The 16,993-nt window shown below is 37.6% G+C and overlaps 1 protein-coding gene across 3 annotated transcripts in view; it reads right to left on the reverse strand.

Annotated features, from left to right (window-relative positions):
- Positions 1–16,993, reverse strand: part of dennd5b (DENN/MADD domain containing 5B) — a 37,712-nt gene that overhangs the window by 5,078 nt on the left and 15,641 nt on the right. For 2 of the 3 annotated variants that reach the window (XM_081363942.1, XM_081363943.1), the window contains 13 exons: positions 15,629–16,349; positions 14,348–14,535; positions 10,338–10,913; positions 9,937–10,168; positions 7,097–7,244; positions 6,848–6,938; positions 5,039–5,170; positions 3,675–3,827; positions 3,503–3,581; positions 2,653–2,734; positions 2,283–2,411; positions 1,640–1,761; positions 1,143–1,288 (listed from right to left, as the gene is read on the reverse strand). In XM_081363942.1, the coding sequence (XP_081220068.1) occupies positions 1,143–1,288; positions 1,640–1,761; positions 2,283–2,411; positions 2,653–2,734; positions 3,503–3,581; positions 3,675–3,827; positions 5,039–5,170; positions 6,848–6,938; positions 7,097–7,244; positions 9,937–10,168; positions 10,338–10,913; positions 14,348–14,535; positions 15,629–16,349 (2,799 nt within the window). Of the gene's footprint in view, positions 1–169; positions 212–1,142; positions 1,289–1,639; positions 1,762–2,282; positions 2,412–2,652; positions 2,735–3,502; positions 3,582–3,674; positions 3,828–5,038; positions 5,171–6,847; positions 6,939–7,096; positions 7,245–9,936; positions 10,169–10,337; positions 10,914–14,347; positions 14,536–15,628; positions 16,350–16,993 lie in introns of all 3 variants that reach the window. The other variant, XM_081363941.1, reaches the window with a different exon arrangement.

The following is a 16,993-nucleotide window of genomic DNA, read 5'->3' on the forward strand; positions in this document are numbered from 1 at the left end:
GTACAATCAAATGGAAAACGGCTGTTGTACAAATTTTGGGAAGATTTTAAGGTAGAGAGGAACCCAAAGAAGCAAAAGAGGTGATCTCTCTAAGTGGAGAAGAAGGAAAATGGAGAGATGAATGAATGTAGAGAGAGGGAGGAATAAAATGGAGGGATGTGCACCTAACCTTGAAGGCGATGGAGAAGTGCGTGTGAGGCCTAAAGGCAGACTGCGAGAGGACACAGAATGAGTTAGAACATGATGGATGATTGACAGTAAGACAAATGGCAGTGATTGGTTCCATGAGGTGGGATGTAAGAGTAATACCTCCTCCCTCAAATTTATAGATTCATGCATATATATAGAGAGAGGGGTTTTGATCACTAATACATGAATCACCATCTCAGTTTTGGGGGGGAAAAAGAAACAATCTGGACATAAAGAAAATCTTTTTGTCAGAAAATCTGCAAAACATTCTGAAAGGTCAAAGCAAAAGAACAAATTTTCACAACAATTGTATCATTGTATCATAGTTAATAATTGTATCCCTTAAAACTCATCTATGATCACAAAAATTAAACGTCTTTTCCTTGAAAAAAAAAAAACTCCTTCCCTTTAAAATAGCTTGAATGTAACTCTACACCCTTGCCTCATTTAGTATACGCGGTTCTATTAATATATGCAAATTAGCCCCGCCTCCACTCACTCGCACCAGTTCAGAGATCCACTCGTTGACGTAATTGGTTACAATGTAGTTTGCGATGTCAGAAACACCAGCGATTTCAAACCGTGTTTTTGAGACTGTCTTTAATTCACTGCAGTTTTAAGGAGAAAATACTCAGCAATGGTGTTGACTTATGAATTTGCACATGGTTTGTCTTAAAACATATTAAAAACACCACATTATATTTATGTTCCACAATTCTCATTAGAAGAGAAAAAAAAGTATCACTAAAATTGCTTTAAAAAAAACTTTTGTTGAGTTATTTCCAAAAACAACTTCAATTTAGCAGATGTTCGAAAAGACCTGTAAGCACAGTCAATTCTGCGGATGGCAGGACAGATGACTGTTTCAGTCCCACAGGAAAACAAACACTCGAAATAAACTGCTGTATCAGTTTCAGAGCAGAACAGCTGGAGCGTGACATCACGGCACTCACGTCAAACGTCATTTCCAGAACATTCTTCGTGATCTGCAGGGTGCCGGAGTCGCCCAGCTCGCCGGACACACACAGCCAAGGGTTGGACGTCGTCATTGCGTTACTAAGCTTCTTGATGGGGATGATGACGGCCCGGTACGGAATCACTGAGGGCCCAAAAAGAACATAAATCAGGTTGCAGCTAATCACAACATTATACAAAAAGACAGAAAGAGTCATTTGAAAATTAAGTTATGCTAATTCCTATGCATCATCCTGTAGACAATGGCTAAACATAAGTATACATTTTTCATGATATGCAGCATCAAATCAGTGTCAAGTGTCTGACATGATGGATGCTGTTTTATATGAACGTTTGCATTAAATATTCATAAAATTTTAATCCACATTGATTGACTTGGGTAGGTACTGTCCTGGTTTGCACATCTGTGTGTGTGTGTGTGTGTGTGTGTGTGTGTGTGTGTGTGTGTGTGTGTTTCTCTTTCTCTGGGACGTACTTATGGTGGTGAAGACGCTGGTAAAGCAGAAGTAGTCCACTGCATTCAGGCTCAGGAGATGAAAGAGAAACTGTTCTTTTTCCTCTTCGCAGCGCAAGAAGGCGTACCGCTTGTACAGCTTTCTGTGGGAACATGGCATGCTTAATAACAGGTGCAGCTACTTGAAGCGGGTCGTGTACTTCTTTGCGTCACTCAGAAGTTATTGTGATGAGCATGTTTTTTTGGTGTATATGTGGGAATCTCAAAGCCTGCAGGTGTGTGTGAGTGTAGTTTGTTTTTTAACGCCATGTCAGCTTCTTTGGCTATTCTCGTGGCGAGAAAAGTTTTTTTAAATCAATTTTTGCTAAAAACAATATTTGGAATAACTTTGTAAAAAAAATCTTCAAAAGTGTCACCTGATTAAAACAAGGTTTCTCACAGGGTTAAACCCAGCACAATCTAATAAAGCATGCTAAAGGATTTGACAAAAAGTGACAAATCTTTCCCTAAAACCTTGTGACTCATCCTGGATTGGCCTATTCAGCAACGGGTATGAACAATCTGGTCCCATCAATTTGAAAAATAAGAAATTTCTTCTCCTAACATTGGGACTGGTGTGTGTGTGTAGATGGGAGTTCGGATGCGTGTTAAGTATTGTACGCACTTGGTTAAAGACTGGTTAGACAGCAGCTGTTTAAGATGCTGGGAAAGTAGTTTTTTCTCCAGGGACAGACGGATCCAGGCACGTGCTCGACCTACATCGGTCTTAATCTCTCCCATGTTCTGGATGTGTCTGAGAAGTTGAAAGAGAGAGAAAGGATGACGGAGAAAGAGAAAAACAAGAACAATACTGTAATTGATTGAGTGTGGGTTGAAATGGCCACAAGCAACGGAACATTGTGGGTGTATATCAATCTCTCTTTATAAAAAAACCACATCACATCATTTAAATTACCCAGCTGAATTATTAAACAACCAAACCCCTGTAATGCGCACTGCTGTATACGACAATTGTCCTCAGGTGATAAACACACCTCATATCCTGTATGACTGAGACACGTAGCGCAGGAAGACCAACACTGGACTCTGGCTTTCGTCTTTCCTGGCAATTAGACACTGTAGAGCGAGAAACACACAGTTTTAGCACTCTTAAGCTAAAAGTTGGAATGAGATGGAAATTCACCTATTTTCTAAATGCATGGTAATGATATCATCACTTGATCTTCCAGTGAAACGACTGACTTAGACGTCCAGTGACGTAGGCTTCTCCAATAATTTCGTCCAATTGACTGGATAGGAATGCAATTTTGCAATCAACAACTGATGTTTTGAACCAAGACCCCATTCTACATTGTTTTATTTTAGATAATTAGTTTCACTTGAATGTACGTCAAGATGTGTAAGAAAAGATCTGTTGCTACTTGTGTTACATCGTGACTTTAAATCCCTTCATGCAGAGCTTTTGGCCTGTTAGCATAATTAGCATGGAGAGGTGTTAAGCCTGAAGACTTCTAGCTACGCAAGCTTAATGTCAAAAGGCAATTTGAAACCTTATGTTTCAGAAGCACTAGCAGGTGTTGACGTCAAAACTTTGTGAGTACACATGTTCCTTTCATGTTTTCTAGGAGAATCGCTGAGGAATATAAAGTTAACTGGCTTGTAAACATGTTTTGCTAAGTCTTGAACTTCCTCAAAAGGCGGCAAAACAAAAGCTTTGGGTCTGAAAACACAGTTTCTTGTATATTTACACTATGTTGTGCGAGACGAATCTAAATGCGGCCCTACAGAAATGGACACCCCTGAATTCTATAATTTGCAGAGTGACTTGAGTAGAGTTGTTTCTGGTCTTACAATCTCATATGCATTTATGAAGAAAGTTTTCACCTGGAGACTCTGACAGCAGCTCGTTTTTCTCTTCTCTTGCCTGGTAGTGCAATAGATGAGACCACAGCGCAGACTTTCCCTATGAACCATGACGACAGCACACAAATGATTCTGAGCATTAGAGCTGCAATTGTTAGAATGTGAAACTCATTTCCATTTGTCGGTGTCTCACCTGTTTGACCAGTAGGCCGTGGCTCCATATTCTCTCCAGCAGGTCGCACAGACTGGCTATGAGCGTGTTCTCCTCCAGACCGGTGATGTTTACCTCTCCATGCCCCAGTTCAACAGCCTCTCTGCCCATTTTCTCCACCAACATACGCTTGGTCTGAACATCCATTGAAAAACATCATTACACCAGACATTTCAACCTTGACTCTGTCTTAAGGCTTTAATGCAGCAGACAAAAGGGTCATAATTCCAGTTTCCCACAATTCTTGACTAATGCATTTAGTGGTTCATGATTACTGGATAAGGATATTAAAAATCATTACACTGAGATTGTTGGGGCAGATTTCCATTTGTATGTTAAGTATTAAGCATTTGAATGATTAAATGCAAGCAATTATACTAAATAGTTTACAACTGTCTCCAGCAAAACTAACCGACAGACCAATGACTATCATTGTGACCTACGCCAAGTTTTGCACTACAAAGTACAATATCTAGCCAATTAAAAATTCTAGAGTAGTGAAATGATTATTCAAACAACACTATCATATTTATTTTGGTAACGCTTTTATTTTAATGACTTTGTTACAGATGTTTGTACTGTAGTAATAACAGTACATTATGCTTAATTACATGTAACTAACTCGAAACCAAACCCTAAAGTATGTTAATTAATATTACTACTTACTATTTAAATGTATAATTACACTGTAACAAGGACACCTTAAAATAAAGTGTTTTTATTAATAATAATTACTTTTATAATTCAAAGAAGAAAGTCATATCTGTGACTTTTTAAAGCATAATACAATTATAATTTTAAAGTTCCCTGATATTTCCATTAGGAATGAACTAACATAAAGATTCTTGTTGATATGATGAGCTGTATTACAAGCCTCATTATTTTGATGTCATGGTCAGTGACCAACCAATGGCTGATATAAAATTCTATATTTTGTATAAAAATATAAATGAACAAAAAATCTGTTATATATCTGTTATATATCCATATCTATATATATATATATATATATATATATATATATATATATATATATATATATATATATATATATATATATATTATATTATAAAATCAAATCTACAATAGGAAATGCAATAGGAATTTGATAAACATTTAACAGTGCATAAATTATTACTGTTTTTAAAGATGAACTTAAAGTGAGTATTAAATGACAACAAAGGTCATCTAAATAAATATGAATGCACAAATATATAGTATCGATCAATACAAACCCCGTTAAACTGTTTGATAACAGATTGATTTCCAAGTTTTCCATAACTGTGGGATCCCCAGTTAAAACGCACACAAATACTTCCATATACGCATATTAAACTCATCCTGACCTTCATCTTGCATTCTTTCAGTAAACCCTCCACAAACTTCCAGTTGGTCTGAGCGATGACTGCAGGGGAGAGGTCTGATAATTTGGGTTGTCTCAGGTTCTTCCCCAGGTTACGGGCCTCCTGCATGTACTTCTGCAGATCAGGACACAAATAATAAAGAGGCTAAACACATTTAGAAAGGTTCAAACACACTCACACAGGTAACTGATGAAAAGTTTGAAACATTTTCTTGATAACTGTGGGCACAAGTTAACTGTTGATTATAAAACCGAGGATTTTTTATTCTTCGTAGTAGGATCCTGTAATGTTTGTGATTGTTGAGTGATTCACTAAGCGCTCACTACTGAAACTCTGCTTTATAAGAGCATGTGGGAAAATCCAGGGGCAGATTTGAGTGCAGCGGAGTTCAAAGGTCACTGTGTGTCTGAGGGGAAGGGCTTCAGGGAGGAGTTTGTTAAGGGCATGTTAGGAATGTTTTAAGCCGGTCATATAACGACAGGCCTCCACATACCAGACAGCAGGCCGAGAAGGACTTTTTAGGTGGTTTTAAAGGCGGGGGTGGTGCCTTATCCCACTCCCAGAAAGCCATAGAGTTCTGCAGAAGCAAACACCCCTCCACCTGTTGTGAGGTGGTACGACCCACACCCCACAGCATCCAAACGCACACAGAAACGATGAAGAAACAAAAGGAAAGAAAAAAGCAGCATGCACATGAATGTGAGGCAGTCAGACAAGAAAAGACAAGTGAGAAAACACCAAGACACTTAAAAGAGAAAATGAAGACTCAAAAGTAAAAAAAATGGAGACAATGAAGAAATGAGAACAGGCAGATTCACAAAAAAGCTCAGGAGGCCTTTGTACTAATAAGCATTATTCATCAAGAAATTTGACTTGTAAATGGATTATGTAAATCACTTACAGCCCTGAAGACCATTTATGTGATTCAGACATTAGGAATCTGTGATTTATGGATAATTACAGTCATTATCATGTCATTGAAAAGTGATAAAAAAAATATCCTGACATGCTTCTTACTGTTCTTTGGCGCGTTTATGAGATATGGTGCAAAGACAACGAATTATTCTTTTGAGTCAGATCTTTTCAAATGATTCAATTGATCTGATTTACAAAACTGGTCTGTATGATTTGTTGCTCTCAGTTAATAGTGATGAATATCAATAAATGACTTAAATATTGGTCAGTATTATTTTTTCATTATTTTAGTTCAGTTATTTTAAATGTGCTTTTGTCATTTTTATTATTTTTTATATTTAAAGGTTTAATTATTTTTATTTCAGTTTTAGTACTTCTACATACTCATATTTAGTTTGTTTAATTTCAAATTTTCATTTCAGTTTTTAAGTTTTTTTTATTTTTAATTGTTTGAGGTACAGACTGATATCATTGTTGTTCACAAAATACAACATGCCTTATGGGTCACTATTAAGGTGCTTTTACATCATTTTCAAAGCTTAAAATCTAATGTATTGTCTTATTTATTGTAATTGCATGGAAAAGAGTTAGTTACAGCCTTCAAAAATATATTTTTTATGGAAGTAAGCAAGCCTTGCGGGTTTCTAAAAATATGAGGCTGAGTAAATGATGACAGAATGATCATTTCTGGATTAACTATCTTCTATTTTTCATCAGCTCTATCTACCATCTGGCAAATGAGTCCCTGTGAAAGTGTCAGTCAAAAAGAGATGAAGTAAGAAGACTGTGGTAATCAAAGGCTGCACACAGAACAGGATGAAAAGAAAAAGAGAAACGAGGAGAGAGGCTGAATAGGAAGAAACACTGCAGTCTCACCTCTTTGAGGTCATTGTCTAACACAAGATGTTCGTTCTGCTGTCTGTGTCGGTCCACTCTGCGCTGAGTCGAGCATGTGCGATTGGACCACCTGATCACAGAGGATTTTGATTCGTCATTATCGCACACACACACATTGATACAAGCTTTAAAGGGTTGCTCAGCTAATACTGACGCTGAAGCGCTACATGCCCCACACTGAATGATCAATGTCTCATAATGGTGTCATGTGCCATAAAGAGGACTCACTTGTTGGTGGGCCCTGAGGCAAGCACATCAGCCTGTAGTTTGGGAAAGAAGCCCTGCTGGTATTTTCCTTGGCCAATCTTCATATCCAGCAGGTGAGGGTGGATGGCCGTGTGGTCGATCTTTCTCAGCCGTTGCTCTATGGCCTGGGCTGGAGAGGAGAAACACAGCTCGAGTAAGAAAGGTTAGCTGTTGTGTCGTGACAGCTTGAGACTTGAAAAGTGTGCGAGTGACTTCAGAATGTTCGCTAACAACAAACCTATAAGCTGTAAGCTCAAGGCTAGACTTCAACAACTGTAAAATAAAAGTCGTTGAAAATAAATAGTAATTTATTCACAAATCTACTCCTAAGATGCGCTTTGCTTGGGTTATTTAGAGCACAATTTAACACATAATTAGCTTCAATCATGAAATATAAGCAGAGTGACTAAAGTTAAAATAAATAATAAAAGTATACTATAAATATAATTAAAAAGTATAATTATAATAAAACAGTATAATTAAAAATATTTTTATATTGTAATAATAATAGTATTATTATTACAACTTTAATTTATACACATAAGGTGCAAAAATGAAATATGAGCGGAGTGACAAACAATATAAATAAATTATAAATACAATAATACATTTAATACTTATTATACTATGTAATAATAATTATACATTAATTATAGCATTTTTATAACTAATAAAATTAATAACAATATATTCATTTTATTTACAAAATGATATTATTGCATTGATTTAAGAACTAATAAAATTAACAACAATATTCCTTTGATCATTTATAAAATTATATTATTAATAATATTATTATAGCTTTAATTTGCATATTATAGATTAATTGTATCCTTTATAAAACAATGCTATTATTATTTTTATTATTTTTTATTATTATCATTGGACTGACAGGGAAATTAAAGTAGCAACAGTAGCTGTGCATTGCATCAGAAAGATAGCTTCAATTATTTAACAAAAATAGGAATTCAAACCTTGTTTTCATGCTAACACACTTGTTTGTTGCCTAGCTTTTTAAGCGTGCAACAAATAAAACAATGTTATCGCTTTCAAAATGCATTTTGTGATAGAATTGATAATGTTGGGCATCGTTCATAGTGCATCTGTGGGCAGTGTGCCATTTCAGAAGCAAATTTTTCAAACCCGAACAGCAGCATCCATCTTCCAATAGTGACCTTCAGTGTGACAAGAGGTTATTGACCTAACAATGGTACTGAGGGCTCAGCGAGCAGATGCACACTCGACAATATTCAGCGCACACACACACACACAGGCTTCCCAAGATGGCACAACACAGCGGCAGGCGGCCGCCCTTTTCTTTTCAGCATTTGGCAGTCTTTCAAAAGCGATCCATTCATATGACTCATTTGGGGACACGCTCTTCAGTTCTTTCATTCTGTACTCCTCTCCTCATTTTTCAAACACTTCGGTTCTCTCTTTCTCCCTCCCTCCCGTCTTCTCGGCCCCTCAGCCGCCCTCTTGAACTGTCACTCTCTATAATCATCTGCGCATATAAGCAGCAGCGATTTTTTTCTACAGCTTCATTAAAATTGAAATACACAATTTGTAGTGACAGAGCAACGACTGGGGAAATAACCATCGTTCAGAAAAAGAATAATGAAAGGGTGATTGCACAAAACTCAAGGTATAAAATAAGACAATTTCCAATACAGTAGAATAAATTGATTTACGAATCTGTTCATAAATAGAAAAAACAGCACCAAACAAAATAAACCGCCCAAAAGTAAATCATTTCAAAGATTTTAAAATTGTATTGAAAGAGCATTTATACTTTTTAATTTAAATGTAATGTGACTACAAAAAGTTACGTTTATTTATTGTTTTAAAGAAATTAATAATTTAAAATCACATTAAATTAATTAAATGTGACAGTAAAGACATCATGTTTCAAAGTGTGTCTTAAATGCTGTTCTTTTAAACTTTTTTTATTCATATTAAGAAATATATCATGTTTCCAACGGGTTTTAACCTTGATAATGACAAGTAATGTTATTCGAGCTGCAAATCAGCATATTAGAATGATTTCTGAAGTATCTTGTGTTTTTACTGTACTTCTTATTAAAAAAAAAAAAGCAGCTAGTGATTCTTCGAACAGTGGAGTAAATTCGATTTTTTTCTCAAATCAGATCTTTTCAGGCAGACTGTCTGCATTATTAATAGCAAGTGATCAAATAAGAGATGTGTGTCCAGACATAACCAACCTGCAACTGTGGTTTGAATCAGATTTCATGTATTTTTTTGCAGTCCATCTCAATAAAAACTGGATACGCAAAAATATTGATTTTTGCTGTCAGTCTGAACATAGCCTAAGATATTCAACAAGGAAAAAACTAAATAATGAGTGGCTGGACTTGATTTTATCCTAATGGAATTGATTAGTTTGTGAAAAGTGTTCCAAATTTGAACATTCTATAGTATACCATACAAACGTTTTTTGTGTGTGTGTGTTGCAAAAACATGCACGCTTAAAAGGACAAGGAACGAGAAATCAGAGAGTAAACAGGGATCATTTTAATGTTATGTTCATTTAAAGATGAAGTGTGTGATTTCTGTGGCAAGTGAACTACATTTTTGCCATTTTTTTCCTTATTGCTCTGCCTCATCTGATATTGTTTGGAAAAAGAGTCTTGCCTCAAACTTACTTCGGTGGTTGAGAGACTGTCACGTTTTTTGAGCAATGTTTTAAAAGTAGCGCAGACGCAGAGACGTAAAAATCAAAAAAGTTGACATTAAATCAATTTGACATTTATATTAAGAGAAGTCAATCTCATATCAGACCACTAACTTTGCATGTTTCTTACCCGATTCCTTCAGGAACGTGCATTTCTGGTAAACAGATGAGCGCAAGCTGGGGGCGCGGACGTTGTAGAGGCGGGCCTTCTCAATGCGCCCATCAAACACTCGTAGAAGGGGCTCTTTCTCCTCCCATTGAGACATGATCTTGTTGTCGATGAAGGTGGCAAACATTTGCGTTTCGATGAAATGGGACAGGAAGGGCAAGTATGGTTCCGGCTGGTCTGAAAGGAATGAGGCCTGAGGAGAAATCAAATGAAAAAACTTAATAATAGATGTACCATCTGAGACTTTTGATAAAAACTTTGGTACAAGACCAATAAAAAGTGACAAACCAGACTGAAAAAATAATATTGAGAATGTGTTTGATTTGTTTTGTGCATCATTGCGTGTGAAACATGCCAGTCACCTTGTCAAAGTTGTGCATTTGCTCTCTGTTTGTCAGCCAGGACTCCAAATCTGGCGAGTTCTGAATCACAAACGACTCGTAGTCCGCAAACATTGTCGCGAAGCGCGCGGCGAACACCTCCCTCAGCTGCACGTTCAGTTTAGCGTTCCTCAGCTCCTCTTCCTCAACAGGAGACCTTCCTCCAACTCCCTCATCCCCTACGGCCTTCTGTCCCGCTGCCAATGCTTCCAGACGGGCCACTTTCACCCCAGTCCTTTTGGCCAGAGCCTGCAAACGCTCCAGGGTCGGGTTGCCTTGAAGAAGTTCCAGCATGTCCAGCGCCTCCCCACCGAGGTTGCCGTTCCTTTTGTCGTCCACTAACTCGCTCAAGGATGTGCTCTTCAGCTCCTTCTCCAGCGTGGAGGACTGCGTGCTGACGGCAGGTTCAGGGGAGGTGTTGCCCCCCGCGGGAGACAGGCGAAAACTTAGCAACACCTCACTGAGTTCCTGGATGAACTCAGCCTTGTTGGGGAACTGAGGAAAGTCTTCAGGCAGTTCGATGCAGTGGTTGTCGACATCAACGAAACACAGGTTCGCCTGAGGAGGAAAATACTTTGGTCAGTAAAATCATCTTTTGGGTGAACTATCCCTTTAAGGGCAGAGAATTTGGATCTTGGTTTAAACCTGAATTGAAATTAAATGAAATTCAGCTTCATTGTGATGTGCCAAACAGAGCACACATCCAAGAGGTAGAAAGTATTTTACAAATAAATATTGTGAATTCTTAATACATGACCAAACAAGGTTTTTTTTTTTAAGGCATGTTCACACTTGTAGTTCTCTTGGTTCGTTCGGTCCGGACCAAAATTGAAAATTATACATTTAGTTCCAGTTGCATTAACACTGTCATTTTTTTACTCCAAACCTAAAGATACAAAACAAAAGACAACTTCAAATTGTTGAGTAAAATTCAACAATTTGAACATGTAGCTGCTTTGAGATCCCCATATCTTTGGGACTGAACTTTATAGCAGCTTGAAAATTAAGATTTCAATATGGAAGTTTATTAAGAATGAGAATCTAGAAGGATATTAAGATACCTTGAAAACCTTTACAGTTACAGGCATGCAAACTTTAGAAAAATAATATGTATATAATATTTATGGTATGTTTTATGCAATTGTGGTGATAGAAAAACATGACATACATTTCTATTTTCAACATTTGTTCTTCAGATATTCCTCTTCAAAAGAAAAAAAAGTATCAGCTGTATGTAAAGTGACCCACATGTTTTTTGACCACTGAACATGTTTACAATTTCCTCATGGAGCTGCATTAAGATCTCCATATCTCTGGAATTGAGTTATCGAGGGCCTTTATTAAAAAAATACCAAAAGAAAAGTTTAAGAACCAGAATCTAAAAGGATATTAATATATCTTTAATACTTCTCGAGTTACAGGCATGCAAACTTGAGGAAAAAAAAACAAGTAGTGCTTTTTTGCCATTTTTGAACAGTCAACATATTTTGCTAATAGACCTAAAGACCTATTTTATTTTTACACAAAGATTGGTAATCTTTAAATGTTGCCATCTTTCTAAAGTCATTTTCACCCCCTATAATTTGGATCCAAATCTCAGGTGAAAACTGTCATTTTGACTCCCATCTGCAAAACAGTGGATAACTCAGTAAATATACATCTGTGACATTTGGTTAATTTGACATGGAATGACTCTGCTGGGAACAAACACTGACCCAAATCATCAGCTGTACTGACCTAATAACCAAAGCCAATATCTGAAATTAGGTTAAATCAATTCAGTAGATCATTAGAAATATCGCTGTGTGTGACACAGCTGTTCAGTCCCATGCAATGCAGCTCATGCAGTCAAAATGGCCTAAAGTCAGTGTGTGTGAGCGTGACCTTGTTGCTGTAAAAATAAATCAGTCAAGCAGAACTGTCCGCTCTGTCAGGCCACAATGCTGACAGCCTGTCAGAAAGAAGCATTCAGGCCAGTATGTGTGTATTTAAACAGGTAAAAAACATTTTTATGGCCACCTATTTAACTGTCTTCAACTTGTAATATGAGTGTATATAATTTGAAACATGTCAGATGTGTCTGTGTATTCGTAGGTTTGTTTGAGTAAACACATCCAACACTGTTCCTGATCAGAATATATTCCTGTTCTCTTCTGGGGAAAGGCAAAGGACAGGAGCTGGAGCATGATAATTGAACTACTGTGAGGCATCCTATTTTGCCATTACACAAGGACATATCAGCCTCAAGTGGTTTTGAAGCAAGGACAAGGAAAAGATTGTGAGAAGAGCAGCATTTTAGCAAAATCCAGCCTCAAGAGATGACTATGAAAATGGCGAGCCTAGAATGCACTGCAACAAGGTCAGGGGAACAATCCAATGTAAATAATCATTATTTTTATTGTATTAATAATTTTGCCTAATATTTGTGTGCTGTTCATTTAAACAAACTTATAAGAGTATTGCGCTGTTAGCTTAGCAACATGCTAACAACAAACAATTTGAGTTGTCAAACAGTTTCTAGAGTTGCTACACTACCGTTTAAAATTTTGGGGTCAATAAGAGTTTTTTAAAGGAATTTTTACTTCAATTCAGCAAGGATGCATTAAATTGATCAAAAGTGAGAGTAAATACATTTATTAAAGACATTTCTATTTTCAAACTGTCAAGGCATCAATGAATCCTAAAAAAAAAGGTATCTCAGTTTCCACAAAAATATTAAGGCCTCATTATACTTCTGCGTCGAACTCACGCCGTAGCTACGTCGTAGGCTGTGTATAGCGCACGTACCCTGACGTGCACCTCTCCAAAAATGTAACAACACGTCAACTCTACGCAGACGCAAGCGCTGTGATTGGTCTGCTAGGACCGCTCCCTCGGGTTTCACATGCTCCCTCTGCAAGGGTAATTGCGCGTCAACTCGGATAACGACGCAGAAATATAAATGAAAACCAACGCGTTGCCTACAGCGTAGAGCCTCCGGCGTACGTCCGACGCAGAAGTATAAATCAGCCTTTAGGCAGCACACCTGTTTTCAGCATTGATGATAAGAAATGTTTCTTGAGCAGCAAATCAGCATATTAGAATGATTTCTGAAGGATCATGTGACACTGAAGACTGGAGTAATGATGCTGAAAATTCAGCTTTCCCATCACAGGAATAAATTACATTTTAAAATATATATAAATAGAAAAGAGTTATTTTAAATTGTAATACTTTACAATATTACTGTTTTTACCTGTTCAAATAAATGCTGCCTCGGTGAGAGACTTCTTTCAAAAAGATTTTACCGACCCCAAACTTTTTAACGGTAGTGTATAGATATACATTTCGAATGCTCTGTTCCAAATCCTCACTAATACAACACAGCAAAAAAGAAACACGAAAGTCATGCAGTAAAATAGAAACCCATGCAGTTCCAAAATGAGCCATTTCCTCTCTCATTCCCCTTTGGTGTCTCTTGTTCTCACCAGTCTTTTTTTTCTAGGTCAGAGCGACTTCAAAGAGAATGCATAGCAGGGAATCTGGATGTGGAGTTTACGGAAAATGGGATTTAGGGATGAGGATGTGGGGAAGCCTTGCAGCACCCAGATCATGAATAATAAACCTCTGCTAAGAATTCCGATACCGTGCGACAAAGAAACGAAGGATCAGACGATAATGCCAGACGTCAACATGGAAGCACTGCATTCCAGCATCCCTCTAATAAAGACTGTAAAAGAAAAGCCTCATACTGTTCCTGCTGCCATTTTCAGCAAAGGCCTCCGGTGCTTTTTAAAGGCACTGAGGGCGTTCTCATATGCAGATCACTCATCGTCACAAGCCAATCCGGCTCCAAACTTATAAAGCCTCTTAGAAAAACAGCCCACTTGACAGATGCGTCCATGTCCAAGGTCCCTAAGTGGCTGTGCCATGATAAGGAGTGTGAATGTGTTTTAAAATTTGTGAGTATGTGCAGGTTTGTGGATGTGACCATGCAAGTGTGTGCGGGTTACCTCTTGAGGCAGCTCTAGTTTGGAGCGGTCCGTGCCCTCTTTAGACTGCAGGCCCATGAGATAGGGCACAGGGGCGTCCAAGAAGTGCAGCAGGGAAGCGGGAAGGATGGGCACGTACACATGCTGCCATTGGAATGGGAACAGCAACGTTGTGATTCCCTCCGCAACCACCATGAGCCTCTGGTAGTCTAGACGTATACACAGGGGGAAAAGCACAAGTTCAAATCACAAAAGAACTATAAGAAAACATTATACACTAAAAAGTAAATAAATATGTAATAGATTGTAATTAATAAACTAAAGTTTGTTGAAAAGAGGGTAAAAAAATTCTCATTTCACTTGCCACTTGTGAGTGAATTGTAAAAATGTACTGGCCTTAAATACCAGCAAAGAAACTGAATATTGCATTATGCAAAAAAAGAAAAAAGAAAATAAAAACTGGCTAGTAAATCTGTTTTATTTAACCATCAAAGTCCTTTCTACTTGCATTTGGCACTTAATGACGGTTCATTTTGGATCCTGGGATCTGACTGAAATTTGATGAAAGGCACCTGTATGGTAGACTTACTAAAACAGGGCAGTGTGATTATTAATAGATGTTTCTCACAAAATCTCGTTATTAGTTTATCTAGAGAACAGTCAGAGGAATTCATTAGCATGTGTATCAGCTTGTGTTTGCAGAAAAGCATATGTGCTGCAGAAGGGTAATGTAATATTCATTAGACTCCTCTACATTCACTCAGTCTCCACATCAAAGGCCCTGCAAAGATTCATTTGCCAGCATCATAAATTAAATTTAAATGCTTAAATAAGAGATGAAATGATCTGCATAGAGTCAAAACCTAAGACACAGTCTGTAAAATTGATGTAAAAAGTAGGAGCCAATCGATTAAACATTATATTTATATTTGAAATTGTTTATTAAATCAAATTGCATATTAATGTTGCCTAATAAAGCTCCCATGAACAGAATTTATAACTTAAAATTATTGTGGCAGATCAATAAGTCATGAGACATAAACATTACAAGCACAAAAAGGCAATATATTGTTTGGAAATGCTGCATCACAAAAAAAAATGAAATTAAAAATTGTATTATTTAATTTTAGATTTATTTTTTATTTGAAATGAAATTGAAATGATTTGAAATGATTTGAAATTAAATTATTTTGAATTATTTAAAATGAAATGGATTTGAAATTCTGTGAAAGGAAATAAATGAAATAAAAATCAAATAAAACTTAAATTTTATTTTTTAAGTTACAATCCTTGATTTCTTACCCTGTGAGTAGAGGAGGATCTGCATCTCCAGCAGAACACAAGTGAAAAGCTGCACTAGATTTTCCACACCTAACAACCGGAAGGCCTCACCCAATGGAAAATCAGCCAATGGCAGCTCCCCAACACCAGGCCTCTGGCACAGAATAGGTTCATACACTCCGTGGAACTTTAAAGAGCGTCCGGGCGGTGGCAAGGGTACTTCATAGAGGATGTTGTAGACGTAGCTTTCCAAAGGGAGTGGAGGTGGCTGATGTGAAGTGACGGCCAGGTGGATCTGGGACAGGAAGCGTTTACAGGCGTGCATGAAGGGCATAGGCGTGATTAGACACATAGCTTTGGACACGTACAGAGTGTCGCGAACAGAGTCGTATCCTTCGCCAGAGCAGCCACAGCTCCTGCGACCCCCATGTGAGGATGAAGATGAGGAAGGAGACTCGACTTCATCCAGGCTGCTGGCTAAAGAGTCCATGCTAGAGGAGGATGAGGAGGAGGAAGAGGACGACGAAGGGCAGTTATGCGCTGACGTATTATGCTCCGCTTGGTGCATCTGGTGTAGCGTCTGCATGGCGGAGCAGATCTGAGGGCTGGTCACCTCCTCGTAGAAGGTGTGAACGAAACCATAAGTGCGAGAGCCGTCTTCTCTTGTGATGAGGAAAGAGTGGAACTGTGGGGTCCGACTGTCACGCTGTGTTCGAAATGACAGACCTTTGGGCATGCAGAGCTGAAGACAAAGAGAAAATATTGCTTCAGTAACTACACATTTTTGTAATGTTGCTTTTATTGTGCAATTTGATACACACAGGGATTTTACGGTTTAGAGTAGTAGTGGGTAAACTTTTGACTGATAGACAACATTAATGTACCATGGTACCACTCCAGTGTTTTTTGTAAGGGTTCTACATACTATATGAATTATGAAGTAAGGGCACATCATATGCTCTGGTATGGCTTTTCCTTTCACTCTGCACTACTTAAACATATTGACCAGTCAACTTAGCTTTAAAGGATGTACTGTCTCTCTCACTGGCTGACTATTTAGATTAACATCGCCATTTTGAATACAAAACAATGTTTGCATGTGCTGTACATCTATTAAAGACATGTAGTTTTTTCAAAATATAGGTGAGCAATTCACTATTTTTCGTTGCTTCATAAAAGCTTATAAAATAATCACAAAATATTGTGCTGATAAAGAGGTTTACAGTACATTTCCAGCTTGTTTTCTACACTTCACGGGTCAAAAATAGGAAGCTCTTGCACCTACACATCTGCTTCGCTCCTATTGTGCTGCTCGCACATACAGTGTGAATACTGGAACCTGGAATAAATCGTGTCATTCAAGCGCTGTCTGAAACAGGCAAGCAC

The sequence above is a fragment of the Scardinius erythrophthalmus genome (genome assembly GCF_964197995.2).
Source record: "Scardinius erythrophthalmus genome assembly, chromosome: 4".
Classification (NCBI taxonomy): domain Eukaryota; kingdom Metazoa; phylum Chordata; class Actinopteri; order Cypriniformes; family Leuciscidae; genus Scardinius; species Scardinius erythrophthalmus.